The sequence below is a fragment of the Diabrotica virgifera genome, chromosome 7 (genome assembly GCF_917563875.1).
Source record: "Diabrotica virgifera virgifera chromosome 7, PGI_DIABVI_V3a".
Taxonomy (NCBI): Eukaryota; Metazoa; Arthropoda; class Insecta; order Coleoptera; family Chrysomelidae; genus Diabrotica; species Diabrotica virgifera.
The window spans coordinates 170,920,072-170,937,953 of NC_065449.1; the positions used below are offsets into that span (position 1 = coordinate 170,920,072).

The 17,882-nt window shown below is 31.4% G+C and overlaps 1 protein-coding gene across 2 annotated transcripts in view; it reads left to right on the plus strand.

The window, feature by feature from the left end:
- Nucleotides 1-17,882, plus strand: part of LOC114339214 (delta-1-pyrroline-5-carboxylate dehydrogenase, mitochondrial) — a 201,250-nt gene that overhangs the window by 96,968 nt on the left and 86,400 nt on the right. For both annotated transcript variants that reach the window (XM_028289835.2, XM_028289834.2), the window contains exon 2: nt 10,209-10,416. In XM_028289835.2, coding sequence (XP_028145636.1) covers nt 10,209-10,416 — 208 coding nt within the window. The remainder of the gene's footprint in view (nt 1-10,208; nt 10,417-17,882) is intronic.

Consider the following 17,882-nt stretch of genomic DNA (forward strand, 5'->3'; position numbering starts at 1 on the left):
AACAGTTATACATATAAAAAATGTCAAAACTTGGTAAGGATGTGTTTATAGAAACTACTCATCACTTCATTTGGTGAAAATTTGAGTAGAACTTTTTGATATAGTCCTGTCGCCAGGAGGGGTACAACGGCCTCCTTAATTCAGATGGACTTACCCAAGTTTTTTTTATATATTTTGACCCGCAGAATACGAATTTTTTGGGTAACAGTTGATCAGGATGTCGATAAGATTGTTATAGACAAAGAACTTGAGGAATTACATAACAGTGTTTCCTCGCAAAACAAAACATCTTTTTGTATTTTTTGGGTCATTCTAGGCAAAAAATGCTCTGACAAGTTTTTTCGTAGGATGCATAGTTTTCGAGATAACTGCGGTCGAACTTTCAAAAAATCGAAAAATTGCAATTTTTGAACCCGAATAACTTTTGATTAAAAAATAAAGTAGCAATTCTGCTTACCGCATTTGAAAGTTTAAGTCAAATTATATCCGTTTTGATTATTTGCATTGCTAAAAATTTATTATTTTATTGTTAAACAAAGCTATAAATACCTAGTGCGTTAGTGATGTTGTCAATGATTTCTCATTTAAAATCAAACGAGTAGGTAGAGTAGCTACAAGTGCAAGCGAGGCAATTTCTACGTAGCATGCGTTAAAATGCATGTATTAGGCACGGAAAACACTATGTGTTTATAGCTTTTTTTAACAATAAAAAAATTAATTTTTAGCAATGCAAATAATCAAAACCGATATAATTTGACTTAAACTTTCAAATGCGGTAATCAGAATTGCCACTTTGTTTTTTAATCAAGAGTTATTCGGGTTCAAAAATTGATATTTTTCGATTTTTTGAAAGTTCAACCGCGGTTATCTCGAAAACTATGCATTCTACGAAAAAACTTGTAGGAACACTTTTTGCTTAAAATGATCCAAAAAATACAAAAAGATGTTTTGTTTCGCGAGAAATCGCTGTTATGTAATTCCTCAAGTTCTTTGTCTATAACAATCTTATCGACATTCGGATCAACTGTTACCCAAAAAATTCGTATTCTACGGGTCAAAATATATAAAAAAAAACTTGGGTAAGTCCATCTGAATTAAGGAGGCCGTTGTACCCCCCCCCCCTGGCGACAGGACTAATATTAATTTGTCAAAAATAATTATAGTCCAGGGCGCATCTGTTTTGAGATGGACGTTGAGAGGTGACTCAAATTTTTTTGCAGAAATTGCTTGAAAGTAAATCAAATAATAATATTTGAGTTATCCTCCCACTCAAAAAAGGTCGGAACATTGTTTAACTAATCAAAATGTCAAAATATGAAGGAAAAATTAGATTTTTTTTCGATTATAACTTTAAAAGTATTCATTTCCGAGAAAAGTTTTACTGACATAAAAGTTGCGTAATTAAATTTGCTACAATACAGAATTGGTTGAAAATTTAAAAAATAGTCACCTTGTTGCAAAATAACAATAATTGCGAAAAAAAAACATAAAAAACAAGAATTCGCATTTTACGTTTTTCAACCATTTATGCTACACCTAGAACCTTCATATTTTACCCAGAAAAACTTTACGATACAGTAAAACAATACTGTAAATTTAATTAAGATCGGTTCAATAGATTTTGCAAAATAAATTTTGCAATCCAGTTTTCGAAAAAAAAATTCATTTTTTCAAAATGTTGCAGGACTAAAAATAAAGCAGATAGCAAGTTGAATTTTTTTGCATATAGAAGAATGCTGTACCTTTGATTTGCAATCTGCAAAATTAAAATCGATTAACTACCACGGCGTCAGAATTTTTTTTAAATAAACATTAATTTTTGGAGCTACGCGCAGGTCAGCGGTGTTCGATTCACACAAGTTGATTTCCACCAAAATTTCTCCCAATCTTTATCTAATATATTATTTTCTTACTCTATATTTTGTTGTATTTTAATATTTTAATTCCACAAAAATCAAACTAATTTTATTATTGTTGATAATCGCATATGTTTAAAAATAATAAACTTTTATTGTCTAAGTTAAAATATATGAACAAAGAAAGTGCTAAAAAAAGTGTTATTTCAAACGACAGCGACAGAGTATGTGTTTTTATTTTGAAATAAACAAATTTATTTATTTATATCGAAATGTACTAAAGATTAAAATGTATCAATCATTATCAAAGGTCATTTAGTACGTTCGTTAACGGTAAAATATTGCAAGACCTCTAAATTCCAAAGAACCGCTCCGATTTAGAAGAAATTTTGCAAATAAGCTCATCTTATCCTTCTCTTCAAAAGTGCTATGACTACAATGTGTGCTTTTTATTTTTAAGGGGTGAAAACTACCCCTTTTTACCAAAAATAAAAAACAGCCGATATAAGCGTTATTTAAATCAAAATTGTATGTAGGTACATTAAATAGTATGTTAAATATAGGAATTTCATTGTTTCTCATATTAAAATGTATTTTATAGTTTATAACTATTTTTAAACCCTTAAAAACTACCCTCTAAATAAGAATTTGTATAAAAAATATTTTGTAACTTTAAATTAGGTAATGATGTATTTTGTAGTGATCTAAACTTTATTTTATGTTTGCAATTTAGTTTATTAAGTATTTAATATTTTCAACCCTTATAAATTACCCCTACAAATAGATTTATTAGATCATTCACTCACGGTAAAATATTGCAAAACTTCTGAATTTTAAACAACCGCTTGGGTTGACATGAAATTTGGCATTCACATAGCTAATAAGTTAAGGAAAAAAGTGATATAGTACCGATGTGTACTTTTGCCCTGGGGGTGAGTTTTACCCCTTCTCGGCGGTGAAAAAATATAGGTGCAAACTAAGTCCGGAAATGAATAAACTGACTAATTCTAAGCAACTTTTGTTCTATAGCGTTTTTTCACTAAGACAATACTTTTCGAGTTATTTGGTAGTGAATATGTTCATTCTTCAACAAAAGAACCACGTTGTTAGACGTTTTTTTTCGCAAATAACTCAAAAAGTAAGTATTTTATCGAAAAAATATTCCGAGTAGAAATATAATTATGAAAATCTGAAAAAATCTGTGTATGTATGAAGTTTGGAGACCTAGTAGAACAAGAGTCGTAGCTATACTCTGGGCTAATTAGCAAAATACAAGGAAACTTACAGCAATTTTATTGCTGGAATCGAATCTTATTATTGTATGTATTAATAATATAGGTATGCAAAGTCCGCAGATAGTGTGCTACTTTTTTTATAAACAAAATGGCGCCCGAAAATCGTGTTTTTTTCAATTTTTGCTCTAGAACTCCACAGATTTTAACTTTACACCAAAAACACTCAAATAAAAGTTCACCGCAATTAAGTTCTGCATAGAGACGTGTTTTTTCCGATTCACTTCGACGAAAACTTTCCCCGGAAAAAGCGGGTTTTTCCAACAAAATCTTTAATTTTAAACTAAAATTTTAGATAAGTAATTGTTAATCAATAATTAAATAACTTGGTAATGTAAAAGCCCTTTTCGTATAGATTAAAATTCCAGAAGCCGATGGAAATTGAATGAACAGTTTAGCAAAAATTGAATTGTTAATTAAAAATTTACGGTCGCTATAATAACGACAATAATTATGATGCACAAGAATAACTATGATTTTTTCATAAAAAGACACTATACCTATCTAATGTACTTTACAGAATTGAAATTGGACTATTTAAGCGGCCTCAGAAATATTTTGAAATTATAAACAATTTTTTGGCTTATAAACAAATGGAATATCTCGGGAAATATTAAACTAAATTAAATTATGAAAACGGTATTCAAAAAACAGCGGCAGGATGCTTCTTTTAAAAGAAAAAACGTTTAATTATGACCGAGTGGTTCCTGAGATACAATCGGTAAAAGTTGACCGGAATTTACGGCAAAGATATAAACAATAGGATCATAATTTTCAAACCATCACCTTTTTATTTTTGTCCTCTTTCTCCACACCAATTTTCATCTCCTTAAAATACTCATAACATATATTATTATAATAAAAGCTATCGATAATACGTGTGAAAATTGCCAAAAATAGCAAAATTCCAATCAAAAATTAGGTTGGAGAAAATGTAACCCTCAAAGTTCAAAATCGGTATACGTTAAAAAAATGCATTTTCTCGGCTTCCCATGGAGCAATTTCCTTCATTTTTTTTTTGTTCCCTAATAACTCGAGTAGAGCCATCGAACTAATGCATTATTAAATGTCAAACTTGCTTTTGTTTTGTTATAATAGATTAATTTATTTATAAGAACAGAAAACTACATATTTTTTCCAGTTGTAGGCTTTTGTTTAGATAAACTTACTACAAGTGTACCTTTTAAAGTTAAAAACATAAATATTCTCATTTGAAAGCTGTATAATTATTTAAACAATTTTTATTTAAACAAATTAAAATTTTGTGTTATAATAAATTAATTAATTTATTATAACAAAACAAGAGCAAGTTTGACATTTAATAATGCGTTAGTTCGATGGCTCTACTCGAGTTACTTGGGAACAAAAAAAGAATGAAGGGAATTGCTTCATGGGAAGCCGAGAAAATGCATTTTTTTAACGTATACCGATTTTGAACTTTGAGGGTTACAATCTCTCCAACCTAATTTTTGATTGGAATTTTGCTATTTTTGGCAATTTTCACACGTATTATCGATAGTTTTTATTATAATAATATATGTTATGAGTATTTTAAGGAGATAAAAATTGGTGTGGAGAAAGAGGACAAAAATAAACAGGTGATGGTTTGAAAATTATGATCCTATTGTTTATATCTTTGCCGTAAATTCCGGTCAACTTTGACCGGTTGTATCTCAGGAACTACTCATCATAATTAAACGTTTTTTCTTTTAGAAGAAGCGTCCTACCGCTGAAAGTCGAATACCGTTTTTACAATTTAATTTAGTTTAATATTTCCCGAGATATTCTATTTGTTTATAAGCCAAAAAATTCTTTATAATTTTAAAATATTCCTGCGGCCGCCTAAATAGTCCAATTTCAATTCTGCAAAGTATATTAGATAGGTATAGTGTCTTTTTATGAGAAAATTATAGTTATTCTTATGCATCGTAATTATTGTCGTTATTATAGCGACAGTAAATTTTTAATTAACAATTCAATTGTTGCTAAACTGTTCATTTAATTTCCATCGACTTCTGGAATTATAATCTATATAAAAAGGGCTTTTACATTACCAAGTTATTTAATTACTGATTAACAATTACTTATCTAAAAGTTTAGTTGAAAATTAAAGATTTTGTTGGAAAAACCCGCTTTTTCCGGGAAAAGTTTTCGTCGAAGTAAATCGGAAAAAACACGTTTCTATGCAGAATTTAATTGCGGTAAATTTTTATTTGAGTGTTTTTGGTGTAAAGTTAAAATCTTTGGAGTTATAGAGCAAAAATTAAAAAAACACACGATTGTCGGGCGCCATTTTGTCTATAAAAAAAGTAGCACACTATCTGCGGACATTGCATACCTATATTATTAATATATACAATCATAAGATTCGATTCCAGCAATAAAATTGCTGGTAAATAACTTTTCCCAAAAATGGCCTATTCTCCGATAATCAGCCCAGACTACTAATGAAGTTCCAAGATACGGGCTGTTGAGATTTCTCTTACAAAGTGAAGATTTATTGATTGCTCTAAAACCGGTTGAGATATGCAAATGAAATTTGGTGGGTTTTAAGAGGTAGTTATTGACAGACTTACTATTAAGAATTTTATATTCACCATTGGCGCGCATACGGGTACAATTCTGAATTAAAAAAAATAGTACGCCACTGAGGGATTTCAAATTAAAAAGCATTTTTGAGTTACTTATTTAATTTATGACAGAAAATATATCTTCCCTTTTTTTCATACGATGCGCCTTTTTCATGAAAAAATAAATAAAATACTTATATCAACGCTTAAAAAGTATTCGACATAAGTTTCAATGTGGTTTTTTAACGATAACTTCTGTTCAAAATATTTCATTGTTCCAAAGCTTATTTTGTGGGGAATTGTAAGTGCTAAAAGTGTTCAGATGTTGGACTTTCTGGAGGTCTTTAATTTTTAAATCATGCGATTCAAAGATCTTATAAAACTGCTGCTCACATTTACTTGCAAAATTAGAATATAAATATCTCCCTCAGTTTTTACCATAGAGACATTGAAAAAACTGAATAAGTTTTAGTATGAAAAATACTATATTTTAGTATTGATATATATTTTTCAGATTTCTTTTAGTTTTCAAGTAATTTTGGAAAAATGGAAAACATTTATAAAATATCAAAAAATAATTTAATACTAAATTGAAATTTTTTTCAAACCTAAGCACTTTAATCTGGTTAAAAGTTTAGAACGCGTAGTCAGACTATAAATAAACCTAATTGTGATTGGAATAATGTTAATTTTTATTATTGTGGAAAATTCACCAATTTAAGTAATTATTCTTTTGATTTTTCAACGACATACTCGTTTTGTTTTTGTAATAACTCGGCCATTTTTTATCCAAATCACTTTTATCATAGCACCTTTTAAAGATATCAGTAAAATATTTAAAAGATGTCTCCATAATTTTTTTCTAAAAATCTCTATTTCTTCGTTTATTTAATGATAAAATGTTTGATTCAAGGTTAATTCGAAAAAACCCCGATTTTAAGTAGGCTGTACCTTAGGTTTTGTTATTACTATAATAATTTAAAGAACACCACTCCATTCACTAATTTAATAGGTTTCTTTTTGATTATAATGACTTTTTCGTAAAAATGCATAATTTTGGAGATATTTTTGAAAATCCACTCAAAAACATGCATTTTTCATGTAGGAAATCATCAATTTCGATCGTGAATAACTTGCTAAATATCAATTTACCGAAAAAGTCGTATATAAGATTTTTTACTCAGAATTGAAATATCTATCAATTTCGAGGTTATTTTGAGGTTAAATATTTCCACCCCCGAAAAGGGGTGGTACCCACCCCCAGAGCAAAAGCACACATCGGCCCAATATCACTTTTTTTCTTTGACATATTATCTATATGTATGCCAAATTTCAAGTCAATCCAAGCGGTTCTTTAAAATTTACCGCAAAAACCGTCAAAGGATGGACTAATTGAAATGCCCAATCAGAGCAAACTATTCGCTGTCTTGCGCGTAGCACTACTAATTAATGTTTATTTAAAAAAATTTCTGACACCGTGGTAGTTAACCGATGTTAATTTTGAAAATTGAAAATGAAAAATAAAGTATTCTTCTATATGCAAACAAAATTCAACTTGCTGTCTGCTTTAGTTTCAGTCCTGTAACATTTTGAAAAAATGACTTTTTTTGCGAAAGCTGGATTGCAAAATTTATTGACCCGATCTTAATGAAGTTCACAGTGTTATTTTATTGTATCGTAAAGTTTGTCTGGATAAAATATGAAGGTCCTAAGTTTAGCATAAATGGTTGAAAAACGTAAAATGCGAATACTTGTTTTTTTATGTTTTTTTCGCAATTATTGCTATTTTGCAACAAGGGTGACTATTTTTTAAATTTTTAACCAATTCTTTATTGTAGGAAATTTAATTACGCAACTTTTATGTCGGTACAACTTTTCTCGGAAATGAATACTTTTTACTTTATCGTACTATATACGTAGTATAGTATAATAAAGTTATAGGATCGTGCAAAAAAATTTTTTTCAGATTTCACTTTTTTTCGACGTTTTGAGTCCCGCTGAGTCTAAAAAGCAAATAAAAAAAACATGTCGGAAGTATGTACGTACGTACGTATGTCGCCACCGCCCAGCAAAAACTACCGGACCGATTTTGATGAAATTCGGTATGAGTAAGTTTAAGAGAATTTTGTCGAGAAACTAAGCTTTAAAAAAAACCTCTCAAAGGGGGGCCGAAATAGGGGGGTTATTTAGGGCCCATTTTTGCAAATTTTTACCGAAATGAATGAAATTCAACTCAAAGTAAGCTCATCTATAGGTAAATAAAAATACGGAATTTGACATTTCCAAATTCAAAATGGCGGCCAACATGGCCGACCGCCCACCCGACACATTTCGCTACCTATCTAAAAACTTGTTTAAGATAAGTTTAATTTGAAAACGTCGTTATATAGCTTAAAGATGGGGCTATAAGAAGAATGTTATCGTTTTTCAGAGAAAGTTACGGGTTGCCTATATTTAAGGGGTCAAAATTTGACATAAATTTGAACTAGATTTTCTCAAAAATGGCTCCAAGGAATTTTTTTATTTTTTGATATGTTTTTGATATCCTATCGCTAAATTGAATGACATTAGTCAGATTTCTTAACTCCCTATAGGAGGCGAGTTATGTATTTTTTATAAAAAAATGTTTGAGTGCCCGTAACTTCCTTCATAATAGAAACTTAAATTTTAAATTTTGCAGACATATATGGTACTTTATTATCTATTATCACAATAAATTTTACCAAAAATATGGCTTCCGGTTGAACCGGAAATGAATAAAAAATCTTAATCTTTTTAGATGCGCCCTGTATATTTTTACATATTTTGAAAGAATGCAAAATTACCTTTCCAATGACATAAAATTCGTTGCTGTACCTCAAAAACTCGAAAAGTTACGGTAAATAGAAATTTTGCTATAATCTTAAGTGTGTCCTCTCTCACGCGATCATAGCAGAGCATTATTGTAGGGCACTCAATGAGGGTATTTGGCTCCGAATTCTATCCTACTACATTGATATACTTGATATTTTCACAGTAAGTAGGGAATAGCTCAAGAAACAAAATCTACCCTATATACTATGGCGCTTTTATCTTGGGGCGGTTCCCACTTCTTCAAGGGGGTGGAAAATTTGTTGGTCAAAATAAGCACGGAAGTGGCTAAAGAACCTATGTCTAAGCAAAAACTGGTCTATACTTTTTTTTGAGAACTCAATACTTTTTGAGTTATGCGTAGTTGAAAATTGGCCATTTTCATTGAAAAATGACACCTTTTCGGACTGATTTTTTGTGAATACCTTAAAAACTATGCATCGAACTAAAAACACTATATAAAACATTATTTAGATTATAAATAATAAAGAGATTCGTTCATTCGTAAATGTTGTATTTATAATACAAAAATAGATATGGTAGGTGAAAATAGTTTGTTTTTTGGTGCATGCTCAAATTGGTGTATTCAACTTAAAATAACAGAGGAACGGTAGGTTTTAGGTGTATAATGCTACCAACACCTTTTGTAGTGTTTGAAAAGGCCTTTAAAAAGAGCACCGTTAAATGTCGGTTACATACAAATTAAGCGAGATATGGTGTAAAAAATATAAGACTAATGTACTTTAAGGAAAAATGAAAAGTATATACATTTAACTCCCCATCCAACATAATTTAAATGTATTGTTTTTCTTTTGCAATACCTTTTAATATAGTGTTACTTCTACTTTCAAAAAGTTGAACGAGTTTAAAATGAATGGTTTTTGTAGAAAATGTGATCAAATTATAGAATGAATTTTTAAATTTTCTTAAAAATCTTCCTTTTTCTACATGTAATTCGAAAATAAAAATATTTCACCCCTGAGAATTGGTGGGGACCGCCCCCATGATAAAAGCGCCATAGTATATAGGATTGACTTTGAATTAGGAGATTGGACTACTCCCAAAATTTCCTTAAAATCCATGCAGTAGGATAGAATTCGGAGATAATATCTTGACTGGCATAATCGAAATAGAATGAGATGTAAATAATATAAGCTATTAATTTCTCAGAAAAATGAACTAATTTTAAATTCTAAAATATCAAAATAACGAGTAACTTTGTTATTTTTATAGAATGCCAGTATCTAGTACCATAACGATAATAGATCGGTACGATAAAGTTCTCGGGCGACCCTTCCGTCCAGCGTTTTTAAGTTATAATCAAAAAACGAAGAAAAAGATCGAATTTTTCCTCGTAATCGAATTTTTCCTTAATTTTTTGACATTTTGATTATTTAAACAATGCTCCGGACCTTTTTGAATGGGAGGATAACTCAAATATTATTATTTGAGTTATTTTCAAGCAATATCTGCAAAAAAATTTGAGTCACCTCTCAACGTCCAAATGTACTAATATTTTTACAGATGCAATTATCTAATCGAAAGTCTATTATCGAATAAACAATAATATCGCATAAATCTGTAAAATACCCTTTTGATTTAGTTTCTAAAATGTGATTTCTTTACTTTTTCGATTTCAGAGTGGGTGTACGATGTATAGGTTCGGTGCTACCTGATATGAAAATCAAAGATTTCGACGTCAAGAACGAACCTGTGCTAGAGTACTTGAAAGGGTCCAAAGAAAGGTCAGAATTAGAGAAAGCATTAAAAGAAGCTTCATCACAGACTGAGGATGTTCCCATTGTAATCGGCGATGAAGAAATTAGAAATAACGATGTTAGATATCAGGTAAACTATACATTATTCTTTAAATAGTATTTCGAATCAGCAACATGTAATAGCCATTTTACTTTGCGGCAATGCAATGAAATATACCGGGTGGTGAAACTCAATGGGAAATTCTAAACTGTTGGAATGTTGGGTGGGGAATTCCTGCGTCCTGAATTATTATTTCACATCAAATATCATAAGAAACTATTTGTAGAGAATTAAAATCTGTACTGAAAACGAATGTTAAAACTGTTCTACGAATTAAACACATTCCAAAATTTTGCAAAAATATTATTCATTTGCCACAGTATAGGTATATGATTTTTTTAAATGACAATAGGGGTCGTGTGGTAGCTTACTTGAAAACTTATTCAATTCTCTATTCAGTAATATAACCATTAAAATAATTATTTCTACAGGGTGTAAAAAAATTTTTTGAATTAAATTAATTGACACAAAAAGAAGAACGTATGTAATTTAGTTAATTCAAAATACATTTAACTGCTGTCAAAAAACAGAAGAAATGGTTTATTGACAAATAAACATTGCTTTTCGCTTAAATTCAATGTTAAAACTGTCAAGAGGCAGGTGGGTGGCAGCTTGAACATTGAGTGTAAGCGAAAAACACTGTTTATTTGGGAAATAAACTTTTTTCTGTTTTCTGACAGCAGTAGAATATATTTTGTATTAAATAAATTACCGTGTATGAAAAATTATGTTAATGTTTATATTACTGAATGGAGAATTGAATAAGCTTTCAAATAAGCTAGCACACAACCCCTATTCTCATTCAAAAAATCATCAATTATGCTCAGAGGGTTTCAGCGTTTTTCCCTAAAGTCGCCGCTTTACGAAATAACAAATTTATGCATTTTATTTGCACGATACTGTATAAACAATCGTCAACCGAAAATGGTACTTCATTCTGAAATAATTCATTAATAGTAAACAATTAAAAATATACTTCAAAATCATAAAAATTTGAGACCTTGCGAAGGGAATTAAATAAAAAAAATCCTTTCTGAATATTAACCAAGCACCTGTACAGCCATTTGAGAATAGCCGTTATTTCGCAAATCGGATAAATAAATACAGGGTGTTTGGTAAAGAATGGGCCATAGCTTAACCTCAGGTTCCTGAGGTTAAAATAGGCCGATTTAAGCTAACTTACCTTAGTACAAAGTTTATAATAACCGAGATACAGGGTGTCAAAGTGAAAGTTTTTTTTATTTATTATTGAATATTTCCTGACAGGTATGAGATAACAACATGAAATTTGGTCGAAAAAACTAAATTCTCTACCAAAAATTATGTATTGCCCAGAAGACGCCACATGCGCCTTTCAGCACTGATTTTATTTATTTTTATTTTATTTAATCAGTTAAGCCCATTCGTACCTTTCGGTGTTGGGCTGTTTACAACTAGTTCAATATCTACATTTCAATACATTTTAATAATTATACAAAACTTTTATTTTAACAATACAATTTTAATAAATATAAATTACTTATTTGACCCATTTTTCTGTCCATACGTTTTAATCTTGTGGTGCTTCTTTGATACTTCTTTTCCATGCTGTTCTATTTTGAGCCAATTGTTTTGCCATACTCCATTGCAGTCCTCTCTTCTCTGCTTCTTGTCTAACTTGTTCTTCCCATCTCATTCTTGGGCGACCTACTTTATTTTTCCCTTGTACTCTGACTTCATATACTTTTTTCGTTATTCTTGTGTCGTTTAGTCTGTGGATGTGGCCCAACCATCCTAACTGTCGTTCCCCTATAATTGTCTCTATGGGTTTTATCTTTAGAGCTTGAGTTATTGTGTCGTTTCTTATTTTGTCTCTTCGTGTGACCCCTTCTATTTTTCTCAAGAATCTCATCTCTGTAGCTTTGATTTTTCTTTTGTTGTTCTTTGTTAGCGTCCACGACTCACTCCCATAGACGATTGATGGTCGAACCACTTTTTGGTACACTTGTGTTTTGACTTCTTTGGGTACCTCTTTCTTTCCAAAGAACGTATTTCTTAATGTATTATAAATTGTCCCTGCTTTTCCTATTTTATTGTTTATTTCTTTGTCTATTTTACCATCTTCTTCAATAATTGTACCTAAGTAGTTGTAGCTGTTTACTTGTTCCAAAACTTGTCCTTCTACCTTAATTTTTATCACTTTTTTTGTAGTTGCCATAACCATTGTTTTACTTTTATCTGTGTTTATTTCCATGTTCATTTTTCTTAGTTCTTTTATATAAGTGTTTATTATTTGTTGCAGTTTCTCTTCCGTGTCAGCTAACAATACCATATCATCTGCAAATAGTAATTCTTCAATATCATGTCTTTAGATTTCTCCTTGCATTGCTTTATTGCGTCATCTAGTACCATTGAGAAAAGTAATGGACTTAGTACACAGCCTTGTTTTAGTCCTATCTTTGCCTGGAATTCATCAGATTCTTGATTGTGAGTCCTTATTTTTATTTTATTATTTTTATATAAGGCTTTAATTATTTCTATCATATCCTTTTCTATTCCATTTTTCTTTAAACATTTCCATATATCTTCCCTTCTTATTCTATCAAAAGCTTTTTTCAGATCAATAAAGCATATGCGTATCTCTTTGCCTTTCATCAATAGTTTTTCTCCTATTTGTCTCAATATGAATATCAGATCTTGGGTACTCCTTCCTTTTCTGAAGCCATGCTGGGATTCTTCTAGTTTTATTTCTAGTTTTTCCCTTAGCCTTTTTTCAATTATTCTATTGAATATTTTGGCAGGAACGCTTGTCAATGTAATACCCCTATAATTTTCGCAATTTCTTGCGTCTCCTTTCTTAAACAGTGGTACTATTATATCTGTTTTCCAATCAGATGGTATTTCCTTTGCTGTGATTATTTCATTTAGTAGTTCTCGGAATTTTTCTTTTGAATTTTCACTGATTTATTACGTTCAATTTTTTTTATCCCTCACTCTGTATAATTTTGACATCAAAATTTTTATTCTCATTAGTTTTACTTAAAAAAGGTATACTTCTTTCATCTCCCTAAACTCAACCGTTTTCGAGTTAAACGCATTTTAAATCTGCGATACACTATCATTTTTAGCATAATATCATTGTAGTTCCACCCGAAAAATAACTTAAAACCATAATATTTGTGCCAGTTCTCAAATGTATGTCATTACATCACAAATTCCATTTGAAGAAATTTGCGATACATTTTTGGATAATTTTATGATTTTAAGTTATTGTTCGGGTGTAACTACAATGATATTATGCTAAAAATGATGATGTATTGCAGATTTAAAATGCATTTATCTCGAAAACGGTTGAGTTTAGGGAGATGAAGTATACCTTTTTTAAGTAAAACTAATAGGAAAATAAAAATGTTAATGTCAAAATTATACAGAGTGAGGATAAAAAAAATTGAACGTAATAAATGAGTGCTGAAAGGCGTATGTGGCGCCCTCTGGGCAATACATAATTTTTGGTAGGGAATTTAGTTTTCTCGACCCAAAAAACCCTCACATACCAAATTTCATGGTGTTATCTCATACCTGTCAGGAAATATTCAATAATAAATAAAAAAAAGTTTAACTTTGACACCCTGTATCTTGATTATTATAAACTTTGTACTAATGTAAGTTAGCTTAAATCGGCCTATTTTAACCTCAGAAATCTGAGGTTAAGCTATGGCCCATTCTTTACCAAACACCCTGTATAATTGTTTAAAAACTACTCGACCGATCGTGTCATTTTTTGCCCGTATAGTAATTACATACTAGTGCGGCAGATTCTCGCAAATATTATAAGAATTGTGCATTTAATGATAGAATTTGGACTAATATACCACACATACAAATAATTTGGACTACATATACCACACATACAAAAGTTCAAAATTAGATATGAGGCCATCTCAGATTTTAGCTTTTACAAAAATGGCGACGATACGTATGTGACTAATAGCACGATAACTTTTGAACGAAAAGTCCAACTTCAACAAAATTTGGTATAATATGGGTTCTTTTTTGGTGTATAAGATCGAATCGGTTTACCAGCAGTTGTTTTTCCCGATTTTTTGTGTAAAAATAAGTTTTTTTTTTAATTCCTTCACCCTGTATATATTAATTTTTCAAAAAGGTAATACCGGCGTTGAAAAGAACGTAAAAATATTTTTTAAGAAATATTTTGAACTTTTTAGTTTTGCCCAATTTATATTACCAATAATAATAAGAATTATTGTGCATTTAATGGTAGAAGCATATAATTTGGACCACACACACACTACACATACAAAGATTCAAATTTAGATATGAGGCCATCTCAGATTTTGTCTTTTACAAAAATGGCGGGCATTCAAAATGAATCTGCCGCACATAGGTACATGTGAAGATACGTTATGCATTTATTAAATGGTAATTAACATAACTAAAAAGTTCAAAATATTTCCTAAAAAATATTTTTACACTATTTTCAATGGCGGTATTACCTTTTTGAAAACTTAATATATACAGGGTGAAAGAATTGAAAAAAAAACAACATTTTTTACTTAAAAAAAAAACAGTAAAAACACAACTTCTGGTAAACCGATTCTTCCGGTTCAAGACCTCGATCTTATTCATCAAAAAAGAACCTTGATGTCAAATTTGGCTGAAATCGGACTTTTAGTTCAAAAGGTATCGTGCTATTAGTCACATATGTATAGTCGCAATTTTGAATGCCCTCCATTTTTGTAAAAGGCAAAATATGAGATGGCCTTATAATTTTAACCTTGATATGTGTAGTATATGTGGTCCAAAGTATATGCTTCTACCATTAAATGCACAATAATTCTTATAATATTTGCACGAATCTGCCACACATAGATACATGTGAAGATACTTACTTACTTATTACTTATTCCTCTTCACTCCATGCGGAGCATAGGGCGTCAACTGTCTGCCTCCATTCTGTCCTATCCTTTGCACTAATCTTTATTTCTGCCCAGGTTTTCCCAATAGCATTAATTTCTTTGTCCACACTTCTTTTCCACGTTTCTACGGGTCTAACTGGTCTTCTCTTGCCATGTGGTGTGTATTCTAGGGCTTACCTTGCAATGTCTGTATCAGGTCTTCTTAGTGTGTGCCCCATCCAACTCCATTTCCTTTTGCATATTGTCTTAGATATATGTACCTGGTTAGTTCTTGTCCATAATTCTTGGTTTGATATGCGGTTTGGCCAGTAAATGTTAAGAATCTTCCTTAGGCATTTATTTATAAACACTTGCATCTGTCCGATACATTTTCTTGACACTTTCCAAGTTTCTGCTCCGTATAATAACACAGTCTTCACGTTGCTGTTGAATAATCTTATCTTGGTTTTACTTGTCATCTGACGTGAAGACCACATTTTTCTTAGCATATTGAATGCGTTTTGAGCTATTCCTATTCTCCGTTTTACGTCCTCCTCCGTCCCTCCTTTGTTATTCAAAATACTGCCCAAGTAGTTAAATTTCTCTACCTTTCTAATTCCGTGCCTCCCAGTGATATTCCCATTTCTCTTGGTGTATTTATTTTCATTATCTTAGTTTTTCTGACGTTTATGTTAAGTCCGACCTTCTTCCCTGCCTCTGCTACTTTTTCAGTTTTGCGTTGCATGTGTTGTCTTTTTTCTGTTAAAAGGCATATGTCATCTGCAAATTCCAAGTCCTCAAGTTCGTTAAAAACATTCCATCTTATTCCAGTCTTATTACTAGTAGCCTTAGACATGATCCAGTCGATTACTATCAGGAATAAGGTTGGAGAGAGCACACAGCCTTGCCTTACTCCTGTACCAATATCTATTTGTTCTGTTAACTTGCCTTCGTGGAATATGCGTGCTGTGGACCCTTCGTAGAACAGTTTTATAATTCTGATATACTTGGGAGGCATTCCGTATTTCTCTAGCAATTTCCATAAGGCTTTGCGATCTACACGATCAAACGCTTTCTCGAAGTCTATTAAGTTCACATATAGCTTATTCTGCCACTCTAATGATTGCTCTATAATCGTTCTCATCGTACAAATGTGGTCAATGCAGGATCTTCGTGCCCGGAATCCAGCTTGGTTTTCCCTTATAACTTTATCAAATTCCTTCTTCATTCTTTCAAGCATGATTCGGGTCATTATTTTGCTTGTTGTGCATAGCAGGGTGATCGGCCTCCAATTTTCACATTTGGAATCTTAGCCCTTCTTAGGAAATTTTTACAATTCAGCCTTGCGTCCATTCTCTGGGTAGCTCTTCGGTTCTCCAAATTTTATTTAAAAGTGTGTACAGTATAGAGGTGGACGTTTCGATGTCAGCTTTGATTAACTCAGCAGGGATATTGTCTATTCCGGCAGCTTTTCCTCTTTTTAATTGATTAATTGCATCTTTTATCTCTTCATGGGTGAATTCTTCGGTGTTCATGTTCATTGGTTGTCTGTTAGGTTCCTCTTCTATTTCTTTTATTATATTCTGTTCTTCATACATTTCTTTTAAATATTCCATCTATCTAGTAAGAATTTGTTGTTCTGTTTTCAGTACGACACCATCTTTATCTTTTATTTTAGTGGTACCATTTCGGCTTGTTCTTGTCAAGGTTCTTGTGATTTCATACAATTTTTTTAGGTCGTTTTCTCTTGCCGCATTTTCAGCTTGATTAATGAGTTCGTTTTGGTATGATCTTTTGTCATTTCTTGCGCTTCTTTTGACTTCTTTATTTTTTTCCCAGTATTTCTGTTCTAATCGTTGCTTCTCATCGTCGTCTTTCATTCCTAGTAACTTGACTTTAATTTGTTTACGTTCTTGTATCTTGTCCCATGTTGTTTTTGTCATCCAGGGTTTGTTACTGTTTTGCTTGTAGCCAACTGTTTCCACTGCCGTTTTCTTTATCGTCTCTTTATATTTGTTCCAGAGTTCCTCAACAGTGGCTTCCTCTATGTCGCCGACCGTTCTCCAATTATTCTGCATTCGCTCTCTGAATTCATTCTGTACGTCATTTCCATCTCTGATCCAGTGAACATTGTATTTTTCTCTATTCGGCGTTCTCTTTGCTGTTGCTCGCAGCTTAACTGTAAATTTCGCTCTCACTAATACATGATCGGACCCTACATCTGCCCCTCTCATAGATCTTACATCCAGTAGTGATTTCCTCCATCGTCTATTTATTGTAATGTGGTCTATTTGGTTTTGTACTTCACCTCCTGGAGAAATCCACGTTATCTTGTGTATGCGCTTGTGTGGAAAGATACTTCCGCCAATCATTAAGTTGTTTTGGGCACAGAAGTCAGTAAACATTTCATCATTTTCATTTATTTCTCATAAGCCTTCCCTACCCATTACAAACTCTTTTCCCTCATTTTCTCCACCTATTTTGGCGTTCATATCCCCCATCACTATTAAGATATCACTTTTATTATTTGCCTCCATTCTATCATATACAGCTTGCATCGTAAAATTCTTCTTTCACTACCTGTTCTTTGTCGTTGGTGGG